This window comes from Phyllobates terribilis, unplaced genomic scaffold (genome assembly GCF_046119375.1).
Source record: "Phyllobates terribilis strain yellow unplaced genomic scaffold, ASM4611937v1 Scaffold_8__6_contigs__length_399053987, whole genome shotgun sequence".
NCBI classification, from domain to species: Eukaryota; Metazoa; Chordata; class Amphibia; order Anura; family Dendrobatidae; genus Phyllobates; species Phyllobates terribilis.
The window spans coordinates 366,643,663-366,665,688 of record NW_027362768.1 but is presented as its reverse complement, the minus strand read 5'-3'; the positions used below and the strand labels follow the sequence as shown (position 1 = coordinate 366,665,688).

The 22,026-nt window shown below is 45.2% G+C and overlaps 1 protein-coding gene across 4 annotated transcripts in view; it reads right to left on the bottom strand.

The window, feature by feature from the left end:
• The window catches only part of LOC141157491 (laminin subunit beta-1-like), an 81,082-nt gene that overhangs the window by 12,281 nt on the left and 46,775 nt on the right, over window positions 1–22,026 (bottom strand). For all 4 annotated transcript variants that reach the window (XM_073644853.1, XM_073644852.1, XM_073644855.1 and 1 more), the window contains 15 exons: window positions 20,565–20,717; window positions 15,528–15,689; window positions 15,011–15,132; window positions 13,661–13,781; window positions 11,072–11,264; window positions 10,017–10,160; window positions 9,462–9,693; window positions 8,918–9,081; window positions 8,252–8,476; window positions 7,954–8,168; window positions 6,836–6,932; window positions 6,201–6,579; window positions 2,026–2,210; window positions 720–961; window positions 1–78 (listed from right to left, as the gene is read on the bottom strand). The exon at window positions 1–78 is cut by the window's left edge and continues 126 nt beyond it. In XM_073644853.1, coding sequence (XP_073500954.1) covers window positions 1–78; window positions 720–961; window positions 2,026–2,210; window positions 6,201–6,579; window positions 6,836–6,932; window positions 7,954–8,168; window positions 8,252–8,476; window positions 8,918–9,081; window positions 9,462–9,693; window positions 10,017–10,160; window positions 11,072–11,264; window positions 13,661–13,781; window positions 15,011–15,132; window positions 15,528–15,689; window positions 20,565–20,717 — 2,712 coding nt within the window. The remainder of the gene's footprint in view (window positions 79–719; window positions 962–2,025; window positions 2,211–6,200; window positions 6,580–6,835; window positions 6,933–7,953; window positions 8,169–8,251; window positions 8,477–8,917; window positions 9,082–9,461; window positions 9,694–10,016; window positions 10,161–11,071; window positions 11,265–13,660; window positions 13,782–15,010; window positions 15,133–15,527; window positions 15,690–20,564; window positions 20,718–22,026) is intronic.

Genomic DNA, 22,026 nt, shown 5'->3' with positions numbered 1-22,026 from the left:
TAAGCCTTGGTCATCTCTGCAGTTTGCTCCTCCACATGGAGAGTCGTCACAGGGTTTGTCACCAGGAGCACCACAAATCTGCCAAAATGAACATACCCAAAATTAGACATGAGACTCTAATTAGGACACATTAGGACATTATGACTATTCACAAGGCTTTGTGTCTCTAGTAGAAGATGTCCTGCCAGAAATTAACTTGGTGTTCCTGGATTTGGCTTAGCGTTTCCTAAAACTTGGTCTAAAGTCATACCCTTTTTTTAAAAAAAAAAAAAAAAAGTGCAGTTCCCACTGAAAAAACATAGTGACATTAAAAGTTTTGATCGGTGGGCATTCAGGTGATGAGACCCCAACTGATCGCTAAAAGAGAGGGGCAGAAGCTCTCAGCTGAGCCTGAGGATGGGTTCAATCGAAAGACTCGGAGAAGAGCTGAACCCAACTGAGCAATTCTGGCAATTTGTTTTATTGGTTGGTGGATCCCCCTGAAAAAAACTTCTGAAAGTTTTCTAAGACTGAAATAACCCTTTAAATCCTTTGAAATCTGACAGACGAGTTGACTAATCTGAACACCGTTTGTGAAGCCCAGATCAGTTGCACTCGGAGGATGACCTAAGGAAGAAGAACCTAAAAACGGTGTATTATGGTCCTGGACCATCCATTTTGTATTTCCGTATATACACCACTACGGACCATGCAGCCGCCCATACGTCAGCCCTCATTACCTTCTCATTGATTTTGAAGACATTTAGATCCTTAACCTTCTTCTGAATTTCTTTGAGGGACGTCTTCTGGGCGGTCATGTTTCTGCGGTAGCTGTCCAGGTTCTCCTTCAGAAGCCTCTCTGTCTCCAGCCGTATCTGTCTGGATTGGTGCACGGGGCTGTCGGCTCCAGATACAGAACCATTGACCACCTGCTCGGCATCTGTAGACTGTAAGTAGGACCTCAATATACTACCGTAAGACTCTGCAAAATACAAAATTATACCCCAGTCAAAAGTCATTGGTTCAGTAAAAAAAACTGTGAAAACTTGTGTGCCTTGTACATAATATTATTTAATGATTAAGGCCACTTCATGTCTTCTTGGAGATATCGTGTCTCTTCCTTTTGGAGAAGTAAAGGTCTTTATTAAATAACCTTTAAAAGGAATCTGTCAGCAGGTTTTTGCTTTGTAATCTGAGAACACCATGATGTAGGGGCAGAGACCCTGATTCCAGCGGTGTCACTTACTGAGCTGCTTGTTGTCGTTTCAATAAAATCCATGTTTTATTAGCAGATTATCACTACAGGACTAGGTGTCTCGTGCCATGTTGTCCTTCCCCGCCCTCACCACTGATTGGCTGCTTTCTTCTTATGAACAAAAAGCTGCCAATCAGAGGTGTGGGCGGGGTTATACAAAGCTCAACATTCCGAGAACTGTTACATCTGCAGCAGAGAAAACTGTGATTTTATCAAAGTAAGTGACACATCGCTGGAATCAGGCTCTCTAGGACAGACCCTTTCTCTTGTTTCTTGAGCTGTCTGTTGGCACAACCTTACATTTATTTTGGCAGAACAAGTCTGTAATTTCTTAGAAGACAGTGTACAAATCTAGAATGACTCCATAGCAGAAATAATCTCCAATGTCCGATTAAACTCTTGTAAACAGCGGTCAAAGGCTCTAAAAGAACCAGAAAGAACTTTGTCTTTCTCACCAGATTTTTTTTCTTTCTTATACAATAAAACTTTTTTTTTTTTGGAAACAAATTCTTAAAATAGCAATGAAAGAAATAAAGAAAGATGAAGGCGAATGTACATAGGATATAGGGAATGAAAAATGGACGTCTTCTAAACAGCTGACTTCATTTTTTTTGCCTGGTATAGCGCCATCATTCAGGCTGTGACTGGTACTGCAGCTCAGTCGCATTCTAGACCTGCAGTACCAGGCACGGCCACAAACAAATGGAAGGTGCTGATCGCTGGGTCCGATCTGTCCATCAGTACCACCGTAGTCTCAGGAGACCCCCGACACACTCATGCCTTGACTTTACCATTGAAGCCTGAGGCAGCTATGGCCTCGATCTGCGTTTTCAGTATGTGCACGGTGTCATTGACCAGGATCAGGTCCAGGGTCAGCTTCTCCAGTTTTCCTTTTTGTTTTCTGTCTTTGTTCTGAGTATCATTCATTTTTTTCTCCTGGGAATGGAGCTGATAGGAAAGCTGAGCCACCTCCGTCCTAGAAAATAAAGCATTAAAGGCCCTTCATCATAAATACTCGGCCATAAATAGCACCGCCGCTCTCGGCCATTATAAACACTGGATGTCTAAAATTAACTCCGTCCTAATGTCATACTGCGTCTCGCTGTCCCAGAGAGAATGACTGATGGCGACCTCCCAAAGATTACACGCCAGTAATTAAACTTGGAATGATAAAAAAGAACTGTGCAGTGAATGGCCATCAATTATTTAAAACTTCATGAAATGGTGAGTTTTCTGACACAGAGCTCCAAATCTGCAGCATAAACAAGTGAAATGATAAAATACCTGCAGTCACCACTAGAGGGAGCCTCCTGTACAATGTTGAGTTCAAGGCCGTAAGCACCCAAGCTCCCTCTGGTGGTGACTGCAGGTATTTAACCATTCAACCCTATGTAGGGTATTTGCAGCTCTGTATTAGCAAAGTAGAGATCTAACTGCTATAAAGATATTAAAAGAAGTTACTCAGGGAGATGCCCAAAGTTTTAGACCACACCAGCGTCCAATAAGCCACACTGACGTTCTCTGGCCGGCATCATCATTTGCCACTTTTGGGGTTGAGCATTTTACCACTTTGTGTATCCAGCTCCTGTGCACATCCAGGAGTCTCTGTAATACTTTCTAATATATTTTGTGTGTAATTTCTTACCATTTTAAGATATTTACTTGCTGTCAGTAGTGGGGTGACCTGTTTATTTACACCCAAAGGCAAATACCCATATGACCCTAATACTTCTCCAGCCGAGATAATCTGCGTTCTAGAAAGATCAGTAGTACATATGTTTCTTCTTCCCTGAGAGTATGCAGCAATTTATCAGTGCAGCTAAAGAGTGAGAAAGCTCATTATTCAGTCTCTGCCCACCCAGCCTGACTGACCGCAGCAGTCTGTACTGAGCCGTGTGAGATCTCAGCAGGGAGGAGAGACTCTGAGGAGCTGTCAGTAAGGCTAGGTGGGCAGAGATTCAACAGCAACTCAGAGGAGGGACACTGTTAAGCACCTGTCCCAGGTCCAGGCTCTGCTCCCTTCACCCCGGTTCGCTAAAATCTCTTGTGTTCCACTTCGGGCTTTGCAACCCTGTCAGCTGTCTTCAGGATGACTCCTGTCTGTCTGCGACTTCTAGTTCCTATGCTACCTGTCTGCAGTCTTCCAGGACGTCTGCTACCTGTCTGTGTTTTTCAGGACGTCTTCTGTCTGCAGCTTCTAGTACCTCTGCTATCTTTCTGCAGTCTTCAGGATGTCTCCTGTCTTCATGCGTCTTCTAGTACCTCTGCTATCTGTCTGCAGTTTTCAGAACGTCTCCTGTCTTCTTGCGTCTTCTAGTACCTCTGCTATCTGTCTGCCGTTTTCAGAACGTCTCCTGTCTTCATGCGTCTTCTAGTACCTCTGCTATCTGTCTGCCGTTTTCAGAACGTCTCCTGTCTTCTTGCGTCTTCTAGTACCTCTGCTATCTGTCTGCCGTTTTCAGAACGTCTCCTGTCTTCTTGCGTCTTCTAGTACCTCTGCTATCTTTCTGCAGTCTTCAGGATGTCTCCTGTCTTCATGCGTCTTCTAGTACCTCTGCTATCTGTCTGCAGTTTTCAGAACGTCTCCTGTCTTCATGCATCTTCTAGTACCTCTGCTATCTGTCTGCCGTTTTTAGAACGTCTCCTGTCTTCTTGCATCTTTTAGTACCTCTGCTATCTTTCTGCAGTCTTCAGGATGTCTCCTGTCTTCATGCGTCTTCTAGTACCTCTGCTATCTGTCTGCCGTTTTTAGAACGTCTCCTGTCTTCCTGCATCTTCTAGTACCTCTGCTATATTTCAGCAGTCTTCAGGATGTCTCCTGTCTTCATGCGTCTTCTAGTACCTCTGCTATCTGTCTGCAGTTTTCAGAACGTCTCCTGTCTTCTTGCGTCTTCTAGTACCTCTGCTATCTGTCTGCAGTTTTCAGAACGTCTCCTGTCTTCTAGTACCTCTGCTATCTGTCTGCAGTTTTAAGGATGTCTCCAGTCTTCTTGCGTCTTCTAGTACCTCTGCTATCTGTCTGCAGTTTTAAGGATGTCTCCTGTCTTCATGTGTCTTCTAGTACCTCTGCTATCTGTCTGCAGTTTTCAGAATGTCTCCTGTCTTCTTGCGTCTTCTAGTACCTCTGCTATCTGTCTGCAGTTTTAAGGATGTCTCCAGTCTTCTTGCGTCTTCTAGTACCTCTGCTATCTGTCTGCAGTTTTCAGAATGTCTCCTGTCTTCTTGCGTCTTCTAGTACCTCTGCTATCTGTCTGCAGTTTTAAGGATGTCTCCTGTCTTCTTGCGTCTTCTAGTACCTCTGCTATCTGTCTGCAGTTTTCAGAACGTCTCCTGTCTTCTTGCGTCTTCTAGTACCTCTGCTATCTGTCTGCAGTTTTAAGGATGTCTCCTGTCTTCATGTGTCTTCTAGTACCTCTGCTATCTGTCTGCAGTTTTCAGAATGTCTCCTGTCTTCTTGCGTCTTCTAGTACCTCTGCTATCTGTCTGCAGTTTTCAGAACGTCTCCTGTCTTCTTGAGTCTTCTAGTACCTCAGCTATCTTTCTGCAGTCTTCAGGATGTCTCCTGTCTTCTAGTACCTCTGCTATCTGTCTGCAATTTTCAGAACGTCTCCTGTCTTCTTGCATCTTCTAGTACCTCTGCTATCTGTCTGCCGTTTTCAGAACGTCTCCTGTCTTCTTGCATCTTCTAGTACCTCTGCTATCTTTCTGCAGTCTTCAGGATGTCTCCTGTCTTCTTGCATCTTCTAGTACCTCTGCTATCTGTCTGCAGTTTTCAGAACGTCTCCTGTCTTCTTGAGTCTTCTAGTACCTCTGCTATCTTTCTGCAGTCTTCAGGATGTCTCCTGTCTTCTAGTACCTCTGCTATCTGTCTGCAGTTTTCAGAACGTCTCCTGTCTTCTTGAGTCTTCTAGTACCTCTGCTATCTTTCTGCAGTCTTCAGGATGTCTCCTGTCTTCTAGTACCTCTGCTATCTGTCTGCAGTTTTCAGAATGTCTCCTGTCTTCTTGCGTCTTCTAGTACCTCTGCTATCTGTCTGCAGTTTTAAGGATGTCTCCTGTCTTCATGTGTCTTCTAGTACCTCTGCTATCTGTCTGCCGTTTTCAGAACGTCTCCTGTCTTCATGTGTCTTCTAGTACCTCTGCTGTCTGCAGTTTTCAGAACGTCTCCTGTCTTCATGCGTCTTCTAGTACCTCTGCTATCTGTCAGCAGTTTTCAGAACGTCTCCAGTCTTCTTGCGTCTTCTAGTACCTCTGCTATCTGTCTGCCGTTTTTAGAACGTCTCCTGTCTTCTTGCGTCTTCTAGTACCTCTGCTATCTGTCTCCCGTTTTTAGAATGTCTCCTGTCTTCATGCGTCTTCTAGTACCTCTGCTATCTTTCACTCCAGGACCTCTGCTACCTGTCTGAAATCTCCAGGACCTCTGCTACGTTTCCCGCATGTCTCAACTGTCTGCTGCACCGATGCCCGTGGCCCACGCACCCACCCGGACCTTGGGCTTTGAGGATCCACCTCTCCTAGTAAGCCTAACAGAGCTGTTATTGAGTTGAGTTGGGCAGAGATTCAGGCACATCGAGGAGAGACTTTGGGGAGCCATACGTAAAGCTAGGTGACCTGAAATTCAATAGCTGAAGAGACACTTTGAAGATGTCAATCAGGCCAGGTGGGTGGCGATTCAGCAGCAGGGAGGAGGGACTCTGAGGAGTTGTCAATCAGCCTTGGTGGGCGGAGATTACGTTTACATTTTCTTAAAGTATTATCCCACTTTTCTGACATGAATTTTCAAAGTAAGTCCACCAGCCTCATCCAGTCTAAGATATCTATTTATACTGTAAAATCTGGTGACAGAACCCTTTTAAGCTTGTACAAGATTTTAACCTAAGCTAAAAAATGTTCCCATTCAGTGACATCAAGCAGAAATGTTGAAAATGGTGAGACATTGAATCATTAGCTATATTAGTAAGTTGCACCTTATTTTGTTGACCAGTTTGTTCATCTGCTCCAGCATGCGCGTCCCCTCGATGCCGCCATCTCCGATGATCTGTTTGACGATCCTCAGCTTGTCGTCCAGTTCTCGGATCAGGCTGTTGCTGATCTCTGGAGCTTCTCCTCCCTCCTGTAGGTCGGACACCTTTTTCTGGATGGCACGGAGCTGGTTCTGGAGCCCGGCGATTGTACTGTCCCATTGATAGAAGCACTGGTGACAGGCCGAGCACCTGGGGAAGTTATCCCGGAAGCCCCTGGCACATTGGTCGCACCGTCGCCCAGTGAACCCTTCTCGACATCGGCAGACGCCGGTAAGGTGGTCGCACTGCTGGATCTCGGAGCCGTAGGAGTCACAATTACAAGCTGTGGAGGAAAGAGAGAATCTGATCATGTTGAGATGGTTGTTAGTAGTCAGATTAGGGTTAGGACTCTGTTCAAAGGGTCGTCCAGAAGGTGAGAGGTGCTACTGACGCAGACAGATGGTGGCCGCTTGCCAGTTATCGGGTATCATGGACCTAAAATAGGACAGGCTGCCAATATCGGGCAAGCAGCCGATGAAGCCACAGAGTCTCTCCCCACCCAAGATGGGACTGGATAAACCCCCCGGCGGTCGCCGTACCTTCACATCTGCGCTGTGGGTCTCCCCAGTAATTTTCTTCGCAGTGAGAGCAGATTCTGCCTCCAAACCCCGGCCGACAGTGACACTGCCCTGTGTACTGGAGAAGGCAACGCAGACAGTCAAAATCCAACACTTTGTATATATCTAGTAAAAAAACAAAATAAATGCCTTCCCTTCACCCCCATTTTTTGCACCGATTCATTTCTTAAAAAGTTGTTAAGCTTTTGCAATTTTGCAAAAATGTTTTTTATTGTCCCTTTAATTCCCTCCAGAACAGTGGGGGTCCCAATCCCGACGGCGTGAAGGGCACAGCTGAGGAGGCAAGAGCATGGAGTATGGATTCAAAAGAACGTCTGTGACAGACATCCTGAGCTGCGCACTTTTGAGTGATCTAGTGGAGGTCTCAGGTCCAGGACCTCACCGATTTGAAAGGTCAAAAAAATATATATAAAAAAGTTTGAAAAAGTTTATCTACTGTTTAGTTTATTTTTTATAGCACTTGGAACAAGTCCTATAGAGAGCGCCAGATCTCCTGCAGAGTCATAGAGTTATAGCTGACTGGGTATGATAATATGCAGACATCATATGTTCTTGTGGGAGTAAAACTAGGAGAGTCACTTGTAATGAAGGATCTGGGTATAATAATATGCGGACATCATATGTTCAAGAAGGAGCAAGATTAGGAGAGACACTTGTAGAGACGGATCTGGATGTACTTCCCAGACTAAATAACAGTGCAAATGTCATGACCGCATTGTGCCTCCTGCGTCGGGCCATGGACAATAGGTATTAGTGATAGGACCCCACTATTTGTTGTGGCAACAGGGCGAGGTGAGTTTCAGTTATTTTTATTCACATTGGTGCAAAGGGAGCACTATTAATAGGGGCATAAAGATATTACATTACTATATGGGGTGCAAAAGAGGACTTCTATTGTGTAGGGCAAAGAGAGGGGGAATATTATTACTGTATGAGATCGGAAAAGCTGACATAATGCTGTGCGGGGCACAAATAGGGCACGATTGCTATTGGAAGAAGTATTAATGGTGCTCTGGGCTGAATGGAGAAGAAAAGTAAATGACTGATCACTGAAGATGTTAAGTGCCATAGAGACTCACCACATTGCAGTCCTGTCTTAAGGAATGGCTAGGAACACAGGCACAAGACTCGCAGCCCAAGTCTGCTCCGAAGTTCCAGAAGTTATTTGCACATTGATCGCAGTTCTTTCCGACCACGTTTGCTCGGCAGGGGCAATGTCCGGTCACCCGGTCGCAGTAGCAGGTATCTCTGGAGCAGTGAGACTGCAGCGTGCCCAGGTCATTGCATGTACAACCTGTAATGAAGGAAAACGTGCAGTCCAGGTGATAATACGGCAGAAGGGACACAGAACACAGGCGGTGTCATTTGACTACATACGGCGGCAGTTGCGCAGGATGGCGTTCCCAAAGTGGCCAGCCTTGCACTCTCCGCAGTGATGGCCATCAGTGTTGTACAGGCATTTCAAGCACATGCCCGTCCGGGAGTCACAGGCATCTGGGTCACTGGGGTCGATGTTGTTGTTACACTGGCAGGGGCGGCACTCTCCTCCATCTTGGTCAGGATTCCCAAAGTATCCGGGGGAGCAGCGATCACACCGCGAACCTGATCGACAAGATCGGATGTATAGAAAGATGTTCACACGTAAAGGATGCCCGCGGTGTCATACAGCCAGCTCCCACCTCTAACAGCAGCGACTGGAGCTGAATGCGGTTTCCTTCCTTTTTTTAACCATTTGTTTATTCCCTGGACAACCCCTTAAAGAGGTTAATACATACTATTGCGGATCGAGGGATAATGGAAACCTCTTTGGCAGAGGGGAGAAGCCGGCACCAGTTATCTTATACATGGGAAAAGACAAATCTGCATCTGATCTTTAGACTTAATTGACTTCTGTGTAGAGGATGCAGATTTGTGGGACCCGATTCACTATTTGGGGCGAATGTTCTTCCCACATTGGACCCGGATCGAGCTACGGATGGTGAACCTGGCACCTCTCTCATCCCTTGGCCTTCTCTCGTCCCCTAGATTATTCACCTTTCTTACCTGTATAACCAGGTGCACAGAGGCAAACGATGTGTCCGGACTCCCGGTCAGCGTAGCAAGAGCTGCCATGGTAATTCTGAGTGCCAGGATACCCAGGACAAGGGCAGGGACGACATTGCTGGCCAGATCCAAGAATCGGATCTCCGTAATAACCGTCCAAACACCTGAAAGAAACATCATTAAGCCAAAATTTCTGAGTGCGATCATATAAATGTGTGTTTCTTCATTAATTGGGAAACTTGGAATGAATTTGTTCCAAAGTTATCACATTATAGTCAGAGGTGGGGGCGCTGTTGCATTGGTTTCTATGGAAAGTGTTGACTACAATGGTGGTGAAAGGTGGTACTGCAGTTATGATATTATTTGTGGCGGCCATTGTTATAAATGACTGTGAATCCCAATCTCCTAGCTGCTCCCATATCATAATTTTTACTCAACAGAATAAAACCCTCTAATACGGTAAAAGATCTGAACAAAATGAAATATTACCCACGGCAGATAGTGACATTGGCCCCCCATACTGCCGATTAGCCCCCCGACTTACTTATCACAGTGCCGGCCGCTTGTGAAATCCCTACATCCGATGCAGGTTCCAGTCTTAGGGTCACATTCTTCAGCGTGCCCGTTGCATTGGCAAGGCTTGCAATGAGGGAAACCCCACTGACCGGGCAAGCACTGGTCACACTGTCGGCCCGCCACATTGCTGTGGCATGGGCACTGCCCCGTTATGGGGTCGCAGAATCTAGATGTGGAGCCTTGTGGATGACAGTCGCATTCTGTGTAAAGAGAAGACATACACATGTAGCATAGTCCATGCACGGTAGTGTATATAGAGGCCACCCTTAGCTCTATATACACTACCAGACATGGACCCCATAGTAAAGGTCAAAATTGGCCCCTAATACAGCAGGGTGTCCCCAATACCTGGAGCATTGGGGCACTTCCCCCTCACTCTGCTCATAGGAGACGTCCCCTCTCTACAAGACCCCCTGTCCATACCCAAGTCTGGTAGTAATTGAGTGGAAGCATCTGATGTTTTTCGGTGAGTTTCTACATTATTTTTTGCTGTTTTCTACCCAATAGACAGATTTGCACTCACTGCTGCACCCATAGGGGCCAAATCCATAGGTCCCGGGGGCGCACTGATCGCAGCGCTGACCGATCACATTCGGCTTGCACATACATTGTCCTCCAATCTTGTCACAGACGGCGCTGAGGGAGCCCTGAAGGTTACAGAGACAGGCTGCAAAAAAAGAGAAAAGTAACTGTAAACCATAGTGCCCCCTGCTGTATATATATATATATATATATATATATATATATATATATATATATATATATACAGTATATACCGTAATTTGCAAAAATTTAGGCAAAAATGCTGCAAAGTCAGAATGTTTTTTTTAAAGAAAATTAATATTTTAGTATAACTGAAACAAAAAACAGCTGTGTAGGAGGTTTAAAACTGGCTGAGGAACAGACAAACTACAAAGGTGAGGTTGTAGAAGACAGTTTCTTGATTTCACAGATTTCTCTTTTGTTCCTTCACTTTGCTAATTGATAACAAAAAAATATCACATCCAGAGGTGAACGTTTACTTACAGGTGGCCTAATGCATTCTGGGATGAAGCCTTCATTAAAGGGGTTTTAAAAATTTATGATCATCAATATCAGATGAGTGGGGGTCTGACTTTCGACACTCCCGCCTATCAGCATTTTAAAGGGGTCACAGCACTCCTGCTACTGATGTGTCCCCAGCTCTGTATGTCATCACACCATAAATTTAGTAGCTTTGCCAATACCCAAGTGAATAAGACCAAGTGACACCAAATGTATGGCGCAGAAGCAGTGGTGTACAAAGCAATGAAGGGCATTAAATAGCTGATCTGCCGGGTGCCAAGAATCAGACTCCACTGATCAGATATGTATGGTCTCATACCCTATCAGTTTTAAAGAACTAGAAAACCCCTTTAATCCAGCGAAATCTACTTTGCCCAATAACGACGTGCTTTACACCTCTGCAGCAGCCACTTGGCATTGAGCACATCAGTCTCAGGTATATGTAGCTGTGCAGACCTGAAACATTTGTGCCTTCAATATTGAAACAAACTAAAGTAAAGAATCCTGTCTCGCCCCTCTCCTCATATAACTCACGTAACGCTCCATCGTGGATGATGGCCGAGATGCTGCAGATCAATTTAACGCACATTTCCGCCAGGGTGGGCATTGTCGCCATCTTGAAAGACTCCAGACACCGGTAGTCTTCCATCTCCTCTCGGTGATGCACAGATATGGGGTCATTTCCATGGAAACCTGGCAGTTCCGAAAACTTTGGCAGTAGGACGAGCTGTAGGACACATGGATAACGTTCCTTTATTTTTTTTTTAAATTAAGGAAAAAAAGCCCTGAAAGCCACCATGATGGGAGTTGTAGTTTTACAGCAGCTGGAAAGCCACAAGTTGGAGCCCACATATAAGTACTAAATGGGGAAAGACTGCATACTAGTGCTCACCAGAAGGTGGCAGTGTTGTACTGCATTAATATCATTCTACGACATTTTTTGGCTTCTTATTGGCCGTTTTTTTGGTGAGTGTTACATTTATTTGTTTAGTAAAATAGACAAATACAGTATATGGTTTTAGATCTATAAACGGGTACTTAATAAGGCTAAGATCTGAGTGGCCCTTTAAGGGTGACAGTTAAGCTATCATCGTGGGAAACCTCTTTATCTCTCTCATTTCTCCGGGGCGGAAGGAATGATATTGTTTTTGCTTTCCTTTGATGATGCAAATCATACACCAGTGAGCGCAGCTCAGCCGTGCTCGCACGGAAGGTGGCGGCAGAGGATATCGCCTGTTGTCACAGACACTGTACTCTAGTCACATCCAGAGCTGCATTCAAATCTTATGGCAGCCCAAAGTATATCCTTCCCGTTAGCTTCATTTAGGTGGAACTGTGTCACTCTAGAAGATTTTGCCACGTCTCCAGAGCGAATCTGTGGCGATTTTGCAGCAAAGTCCACGTTACGGGCATATTGCATGGAATCCACATCGCAAATCGGCAGCGACTAAGCTTGCCTTTGGGAAATTTTTTTCTTCTTAAATGCATTTATTTTTGGCTAGAAAAAAAAAAAAACATTTTTGCACTGGGGTTTTAGCAAAAATTTTGCATCATTTTGCTTTTATAGGCTCTTTGGCCACAGATCCAACTGATGTTGACAAAGTGCTGCAGAATATAGAAATAAAAAATCATAATTATTATTCAGGAGCTCTGAAAATGATAGATGAAAAAGTTACAAACGCCTGGTCAGACCTTCAGAACAAGCTCTCTGACAGATTCTCTGTTAACTCATTCTGCAGCACAAAGGCTATAGAAGGCTATGTGCAAAATATGTTAAAGAGATCCAATTGTAAAAATGTTTTTTTTTATCCTTAAGTAAATACATTTATTTAAAAAATATAAAATGTCTGTAAAAGTGGACAATTTCTTCCCGACATAGGACATACTGAGAGATGAGCCTACTCTGTATAAGACAAGTGCCCACTGTGTCATACAGCCAGCGCCTGTCTCATGGAGGGCGCTATGATTGCTACTGTTTAAACATTTAAATGCCGCTATCAATCTCTGACAGCGGCATTTAAATGGCACAATTATTACAGCGCCCAGCCATTACTGTTCATTGCCACCATCTTGGTACTCCCATGAAGCCCAGCCGTAGATCATCATTTCTTCTATATACTGCAATATTGTGGTATTGCGGAATATATTGCAAACGATCAAAGAATTGTAGGTTTAAGTTCTATGAAGGAGCTAAAAAAAATAAATAAAATAAAAATGAAGAAAAAAGTTTTTAAAAGTTTATGAAAGTTTGTAACACCCCCTCCCTTCGTTCCAGTTGAAAAACAAGGAAATAAAATATATATATTTTTTTTAAATATTTGGTATCGCCATCTTCATAAAAGGCCAGTTTATGAAGATATAAAATCAATTAACGCTTATGGTTAATGTGGTAATAAGAAGAAAATAAACTATTTTTTTCCCCCAAAATATTTTTTTTATCACTAAAATATTTTAAAAAATGATATAAGTTCGGTATTGCCACAATTATACAATCATGTTTCCGGGTCACTTTTACTCTGTCATGAAACAAAACCCCAAAACAAATGATGGAATTTGCGTTTTTTTGTTTTTTTTCCACCACTTGGAATTTTTTATTGTTTTTCAGGGCCGTATACTGTAAAGTGAATAGTGTTGTTCAAAACTACAACTCGTCCCATGAAAAAAATGAGCTCTCATAGGGTGATGTAGGGAAAGAAATAAAAAAAAGTTATGGCCCATGGAAGAAGGGGAGGGAAAAAAAAAAACGGAAGTGCAAAAGTGAAAAATCACTCAATACTGAAGGGGTTAAAGGGTTTTTATCATCAAGTGAACCCTATTATGGGAGGAGGGGTCGCTCTATTTAGGTCATGATGGACAGTCGCTAGGTACGAGTGCCCCCTGCCATGGCGGACTCTTCCTCAGGGAGGCCTAGGTGAGGGTGCCCCTTTACAGAGGGAAGGTTGACGGCTCAGGACCACCCCTTAGAGGACATGTGGACATTATGGCGTTCCCATACAGGACTCTATCACTTCTGACAGACTGGTCTTTCATTCACTTGTGTCTTATCTTGACTCCTTACGTAATTTTTACCACATCTGAATATATGACGCTAAAATTTACTCCCCATATACAGTGTAAAATTACCGAGTCTATGAGGATAAAATTCCCGGGATGTCGGTTCGCTGCTTCGAACCGCTGCAGTCGAATGGTTACCTCGTACTGGTTGTTAGGCTCAAAACAGAAGGGTTTGGGTAGGACGATATACCTAGATATAAAGAAGGAATGATAAATCACTCTGATAAATGAATATAAACAAGACAGTTTCTATTCACTGACAGCAAGCAGAGATCTTAAAATGGTAAAGAACTAAAACAATATGTTTTCCATAGCAACCAATCACAGAGCAGCTTTCAATTCTCAAGAGCAGAATATGAAATGAAAGCTACGCCGTGATTGGTTGCTATGGACAAATATGACCGTTCAATAATTCTCTTATATTAGAGAGGGGCATAGCTTTCCTATAAAATGTTTTTTTCTCCAGATAACCCCTCCCCGTGGACTCCTAGGTGGATAGCTTTAATAAAGATTGCCCATAGCAACCAATCACAGAGCAGCTTTCATTTACAAAAGCAGAATACGAAATGAAAGCTATGCCGTGATTGGTTGCTAAAGGGAACCAGGGCCATTCAATAAATCTCATATTAGAGTGGCGCAGAGCTTTTGTAAACATTGCCCAGAGCAACAAATCACAGCACAGCTTTCATTTCTCAAGAGCAGAATATGACATGAAAGCTGCACCGTGATTGGTTGCTATGGACAAATATGGCCGTTCAATATATCTCTTATATTAGAACTGTGGATAGCTTTAGTAATAATTGCCCAGAGCAACCAATCACAGCACAGCTTTCATTTTTCATGAGCAGAATATGAAATGAAAGCTGCACTGTGATTGGCTGCTAAAGGGAACCAGGACCGTTCCATAAATCTCTTATATTAGAACAGTGCATAGTTTTCAGTAAACATTGCCCATAGCAACCAATCACAGAGCAGCTTTCATTTCTCAAGAGCAGAATATGAAATGAAAGCTGCGCCATGGTTGGTTGCTATGGACAAACATGGCCGTTCAATAAATTACTTCTATTAGAGTGGGGCATAGCTTTCCTATAAAATGTTTTTTTTCTCCAGATAACCCCTCCCCGTGGACTCCCCAGGACAGGGCGCTTTACGGTGTTCTTCTATGGTACTGTGAGATTGATGATGGGCCCATGGTCGTACCCGACCTCATGTTTTACGCCAACTGTTGACTATTAAAGGATGATTTAGTCCCGCCCCCAACCCGCAACTGCCCCAATAATTTCAGGATCTGTGCCATTTTGTGGGTGTGGCTTGTGGAAACACCACCCCTTTCTGAAAAAAATTAGGACCGTTCCATTAAATCCAGGACTGTCGGCAAATACTTCATAGAAATATCTTTATATTTGGATCATTTCTTACCTTTCAGAATGGGGTAATTTTTCCTTGTACGTTTGCTCAAAAGGCAGCACATTTCCGCAGCGCGGGCTCATGGGTAACGTCTGTGATGTCACGCTGATAATGGCTTCCCAATCTTCGGCCGTCTTCAGATAAAAAAAAATGCATATATATATATATATATATATATATATATATATATATATATACACATACGCTCGGATCAAAACTAGGATTAATGACTAGTCTAAGACCCAGCTCATGCTTTACACTGCAGCTCTGCTTTCTCAGATCAATTAATTTGACCCCATTGATGAACAGATCCAATCAGATTACATTGTTCTGTCCACTCTTCACCCATGGGGGGCAGAAGAGATATTCAGCTCACATCGTCAAGTCGCTGGAGAAAGAGCTTGAAAAGTGACAACCGTATTTGGGACACGGAATTGTGCTCCGAGCAGTTGTCACTTCCCTTCCCCCGCTCTTGGCGGCTCATACAAAGTGCATTATTCATCGGGGGGCGAATGTGTTACCCAAATACCTCCGGCTCGTATCGGATCATGATGTCGTAGTCCATCGGGTACGGGATGTTGTCGACGTGAAACAAGAGCCCGGCTCCATCCCTGACTCTGGCAAACCCCAGCCCAGTCCAGGTGATCATGTGATCTGGCGAGTGCTCGCGGCGGATTATCTCTTTGTCTGGCTGCAGGCGACATGAATGGGAGAAGGATTTCATCAAAGTGGAGATGATGGCGGCATGGCCTACTGACACCAGCTCAGAACTGTCTGATATTCTGTGTACACAAGACACCGAGGATTTACAGGCAATTACACCAGGGCGTTGGCTGCACACCTGGATGCCGGAGATTTCACGCTGCATCTCACCCAGGAATCGCCATTAACAGGCAGCTACAGAGTACTGAGCAACATATACTGTCTGTACACTGACTGCACCAGCAGAATAGTGAGTGCAGCTCTGGAGTATAATGCAGTATGTAACTCAGGATCAGTAATGTAATGTATGTACACAGTGACTCCACCAGCAGAATAGTGAGTGCAGCTCTGGAGTATAATACAGGATGTAACTGAGGATCAGTACAGGATCAGTGATGTAATGTATGCACACAGTGACTCCTGCAGAATAGTGAGTGCAGCTCTGGAGTTTAATACAGGATGTAACTCAGGATCAGTACAGGATCAGTAATGCAATGTATGTACACAGTGACTGCACCAGCAGAATAGTGAGTGCAGCTCTGGAGTATAATACAGGATGTAACTGAGGATCAGTACAGGATCAGTGATGTAATGTATGTACACAGTGACTGCACCAGCAGAATAGTGAGTGCAGCTCTGGAGTATAATACAGGATGTAACTGAGGATCAGTACAGGATCAGTGATGTAATGTATGTGACGCGCCCCCTGGGCCAGTGCTGTAGGGGATACCCGGAGCCGGATCTCGATGGGGGTAGTAGTCCTTGTGGCGGTGACCCGGCCCGTGCCCAGGGTGTCAAACTAAGTGGCAGTCTATGGCAGTAGATGTTACTTTGATTGTCGACTACGCCACCCGTTGAGTGCGGCTTTGAAGCCGCCGCTGCAGAGCAGTCCGCTGAGGCCGGTGGTGTATGTGCAGCAGTGATGGTATAACCCCCAACGGGAGGGGTATGGCCTCAGGGCAGCAGGTGTGGATGATGGGGGTTGTTGTGGTGTAGAAAGGAGACTCTGAGTCGGGAGGTGCAGTTCAGGGTTTTTACTTACTGATGTTCTGTTGGTCACTCTGGCCTTGAGTGACCACCCGAGCCGTGCTGCGTCCACCAGGTCCTGGACTCGGCCAACCCCCAAGCAATTCTGGAGCGTGGTCCTGAGCTCCTTTCTGACTTTCCCTTTCTACTGGCCGTCCCCACCAGGGATCCACTTATGTCCGGCTCCCTCGGGTCTCTTGTTGGTCAAGCCTCCTCTGGGCTCCCTGACCCTATGCTTGGTGTGCCTTTCTAGTGGATTTGGTGAGGGTCGTGGCAGATCCTGACCACGACCTCCGGTTCCTGGCTAAGGTGTGCTTTGGCCTCTGCCAGCTTGGGTTCCGGTACCCTGGTCCGCCAACCCTTCACCCTTCTGTCTGTATTCTGGGGTCTTGGGGTTCTTTCTTCTTTCCTCTCCGGGTCCTTCTGACTCCTCTCTCTCTCTCTCAGCAGGCCTTACTCTGGAGCTGGGCCCAGCCGGAGCCACAGCTCCCTGTCAGCCCTTCTGGCTGAGCTCCTCTGCTCTGCTCCTCTGCTCTGCTCCTGACTAAAGACCCTATTCTAAGATGGTGCCCACCTTTTATACTCCCTCTATGTGTGAGCTCAGGTGACCAGCACCCAATGAGCTCCTAGCCTTACCCAGACTGCTCCCCCTATCTGCCCCTACACTACTGGGATGTTCCACCCCCCCTCCCACTCCAGCCAGGGACAGACGCAGTCGTACCTGCACATAAACTGGTGGGAGTACCGTCGTTCTGTCCCCCGGAAATGGGATGTATGTAGTGTATGCAGCTAACTGAGCTCAGTTCCACACTCCATCCTTACCCGGGAGTGGAATACTACACCTCTGGCTTGAGGTGCAATACCCCTGTAGCAGCCGAGTCCTCAGGGTGCTACATATGTACACAGTGACTCCTGCAGAATAGTGAGTGCAGCTTTGGAGTCTAATACAGGATGTTACTGAGGATCAATACAGCTAACTTTGATTTATGAATTATAAAGTGCGTCTATGATGAACAAAGGCTAAAATGTTGTGTAATTCATGTACACTGCTCAAAAAAATAAAGGGAACACTTAAACAACAGAATATAACTCCAAGTAAATCAAACTTCTGTGAAATCAAACTGTCCACTTAGGAAGCAACACTGATTGACAATCAATTTCACATGCTGTTGTGCAAATGGAATAGACAATAGATGGAAATTATTGGCAATTATCAAGACACCCTCAATAAAGGAGTGGTTCTGCAGGTGGGGACCACAGACCACATCTCAGTATCAATGCTTTCTGGCTGATGTTTTGGTCACTATTGAATGTTGGTTGGGCTTTCACACTCGTGGTAGCATGAGACGGACTCTACAACCCACAGAAGTTGCTCAGGTAGTGCAGCTCATCCAGGATGGCACATTAATGCGAGCTGTGGCAAGGTTTGTTGTGTCTGTCAGCGTAGTGTCCAGAGGCTGGAGGCGCTACCAGGAGACAGGCCAGTACACCAGGAGACGTGGAGGGGGCCGTAGGAGGGCAACAACCCAGCAGCAGGACCGCTACCTCCGCCTTTGTGCAAGGAGGAACAGGAGGAGCACTGCCAGAGCCCTGCAAAATGACCTCCAGCAGGCCACAAATGTGCATGTGTCTGCACAAACGGTTAGAAACCGACTCCATGAGGGTGGTATGAGGACCCGACGTCCACAGATGGGGGTTTTGCTCACAGCCCAACACCGTGCAGGACGCTTGGCATTTGCCACAGAACAGCAGGATTGGCAAAGTGGCCACTGGCGCCCTGTGCTCTTCACAGATGCAAGCAGGTTCACACTGAGCACATGTGACAGACGTGACAGAGTCTGGAGACGCCGTGGAGAGCGATCTGCTGCCTGCAACATCCTTTAGCATGACCGGTTTGGCAGTGGGTCAGTAATGGTGTGGGGTGGCATTTCTTTGGAGGGCCGCACAGCCCTCCATGTGCTCGCCAGAGGTAGCCTGACTGCCATTAGGTACCGAGATGAGATCCTCAGACCCCTTGTGAGACCAAACAATCAATTACATCTTTATTCGTAAACAGGATAAATAGTAAACAAGTCTTTAAGGTGCAAAAATGTTAAAATGGTGTTATAATATCGCCATCTAATGACGATATCTCATAAGAAATAAGCAACAAATCTTTGATTTAATAATTAAGAATTAATTTTTCACCACAACTTGCTGAATACCATTATCATCCTGTTATCTATCATGCTAATGGTGTTGCATGGGCACTAAACACTAAGCATAATCCAGCATATCATAACATAATATATCAATGCCCACGGAACACCATCCCTTCACACAGGTCCTCATAGTTCCTCATAGGTTCTTTAGAATTCTTTTAAAACATATTTACCAAATAAAGGGTGGTCAGCCACGCGAAAATGGCCTTCTTGAAGAAGCTCGTGCGAAACGCATGTTAAGGGGGACATTTTCACGTGGCTGACCACCCTTTATTTGGTAAATATGTTGTATGAGATATCGTCATTAGATGGCGATATTATAACACCATTTTAGCATTTTTGCACCTTAAAGACTTGTTCACTATTTATCCTGTTTACGAATAAAGATGTAATTGATTGTTTGGTCATGCCACTTGATGCCCATTACTGCAATATTCCTATGCCTTTTTTAGTTTTATGTTGTTTTTAATTGTGAATGAAATAAAGAGTTGTTAATGTTTAAGAAACCTATATTTGTGTTTATTGGTCTTATTGATTAAATTAAAGAGGTTAATATAGAGTTGACCTATTTATTGGTATTTTCCCTTGTGAGACCATATGCTGGTGCGGTTGGCCCTGGGTTCCTCCTAATGCAGGACAATGCCAGACCTCATGTGGCTGGAGTGTGTCAGCAGTTCCTGCAAGATGAAGGCATTGAAGCTATGGACTGGCCCGCCCGTTCCCCAGACCTGAATCCGATTGAGCACATCTGGGACATCATGTCTCGCTCCATCCACCAACATCGCGTTGCACCACAGACTGTCCAGGAGTTGGCGGTTGCTTTAGTCCAGGTCTGGGAGGAGATCCCACAGGAGACCATCCGCAACCTCATCAGGAGCATGCCCAGGCATTGTAGGGAGGTCATACAGGCACGTGGAGGCCGCACATAATACTGAGCCTCATCAGGAGCATGCCCAGGTGTTGTAGGGAGGTCATACAGGCACGTGGAGGCCACATACAATACTCAGCCTCATCAGGAGCATGCCCAGGCGTTGTAGGGAGGTCACACAGGCACGTGGAGGCCACACACAATACTCAGCCTCATCAGGAGCATGCCCAGGCGTTGTAGGGAGGTCATACAGGCACGTGGGGGCCACACACAATACTGAGCCTCATTGTGACTTGTTTTAAGGACATTACATCAAAGTTGGATCAGCCTGTAGTGTGTTTTTCCACTTTAACTTTGGGGGTGACTCCAAATCCAGGCCTCCATTGGTTAATAAATGTGATTTCCATTGATGATTTTTGTGTGATTTTGTTGTCAGCACATTCAACTTTGTACAGAACAAAGTATTCAATGAGAATATTTCATTCATTCAGATCTAGGATGTGTTATTTGAGTGTTCCCTGTATTTTTTTGAGCAGGGTATAACGGTGATCAAATCTGAACAGATAATACAGTTATACTTTGCCTGACGGATATTAAAGGAACGCTCCATGAAAACTGTTCCCCTGTGTTATACCCAGAGCAGAGACAGAGGAGCCTTGAATCCCCGTGTCACGCGCCGCCCCTTTGGCCTTGCTCTAGGTATAACACAGTGTGGTTTCTGGGATTGTAAGGTTGGCACCATCATGTTTTAGGATACAGATAGTGGTACCTTCTGCTGTAGCTGGCGAGCTCTGCGGTGGGACGACCTCTGCTGCAGGACTCGGATCGTCCTCCGATGGCGGCGCAGTCTCACTTTCTTTCCATTCTGAATACCATTGAAGTATTCCACACAGTCTGTTGGAGCTTCTGGTTTAAGTTCACCCTAAAATACATAAAAGTGATGAAATATGCATCAATATAGAGCCATGATACACATATATCTCCAGGAACCACAGGCAAGAGCCCTTGCCTGACCATAGGCTGTGTCAGGTACTGCGGCATTTAACTGAATGGAGATGCAATACCAGGCACGGCCTTTGGGGGGTGCTATTTCTGGAAAAAAAAAAAACACATTTATTCTTATCTTGATTAAACCTTTTAGATTTTCTCCAGCACCGTCCCACCCAGTACCATAAGGTCTTTTGACCTAAAACATGTTGTGTCAGTGCATTTACTTTTTCACACGCTCAAACTCAAACCCCCAGCTAAAACAAACAGGATCAATGCTTGCACGAAACAGACATGTGCCCAGACAAAACTCAGGATCTTAGAAGAAACTTGGAGGATTAGTGCACTGCCGGTACGCAGACAGGAAAATGTAAGTCATGTGCAGGTGTCCAAAATATATACAAAAGTATGTGCCCCCTCCACAACCCCCTCCAGGAGCTTTTCTCACCTCCCATTCTACATCCATAGACATTAATATGGAGTCGGCTCCTCTGAAGATATAACACGCTCCCACTCTTCTGGGAAGAATTTCTACAAGATTTTGGAAGGGACTGTGATAGATTGGGTGGTCAGGCCCTGATATTGGGAGAGCCTGGGCTCACAATCTCCATTATTGGTGTTGGATGGGGCTCAGGTCCATCATGTTCTTCCCCCTTCATGTCTGTATGGACCTTGTGCAGTGGCAACAGTCTTGGGGAATAGAAAAGGATCTTCCCCAAACTGTTTCCACAAAGCTGGAAGCTACAATTGTCCACAATGTCTTGTGCTGAAGCATTCACTGGAACAAAAGGCCCAAGGCCGACCCCTGGAAACAAGCCCATAGCATTATCCTCCACCACTGCAAAGCGGGTACAATGCAGTAAGGGGGTAACATTCTCCTGGAATCACCAAATCCAGACTCCTCCATCAGACGCCAGATAGAGAAGTACGATCCGTCACTGCACAGAACACGTCTCCTCCAGGGCCCAGTGGTGGCGGCTTTACACCACTCCGTCCGACGCTTGGCATTGTGCTTGGTGATGTACGGCTGCATACAGCTGCTTGGCCATGAATCTCCCGTGTTTGCGCTCCAGAGGAGGTCATCGGATGTTATAAATGGGGGGCAATGGGGTCGAATGAGAATCCCAAATTCAATGATTAGGACGCGTGTCCAATGCTTTTCCCCATTTACTGCAGATATATGAGAGCTGTATCTTCTCATCACCCCGGATGAGGCTTGTGATGGAGGAATGCAGAGATTCTTT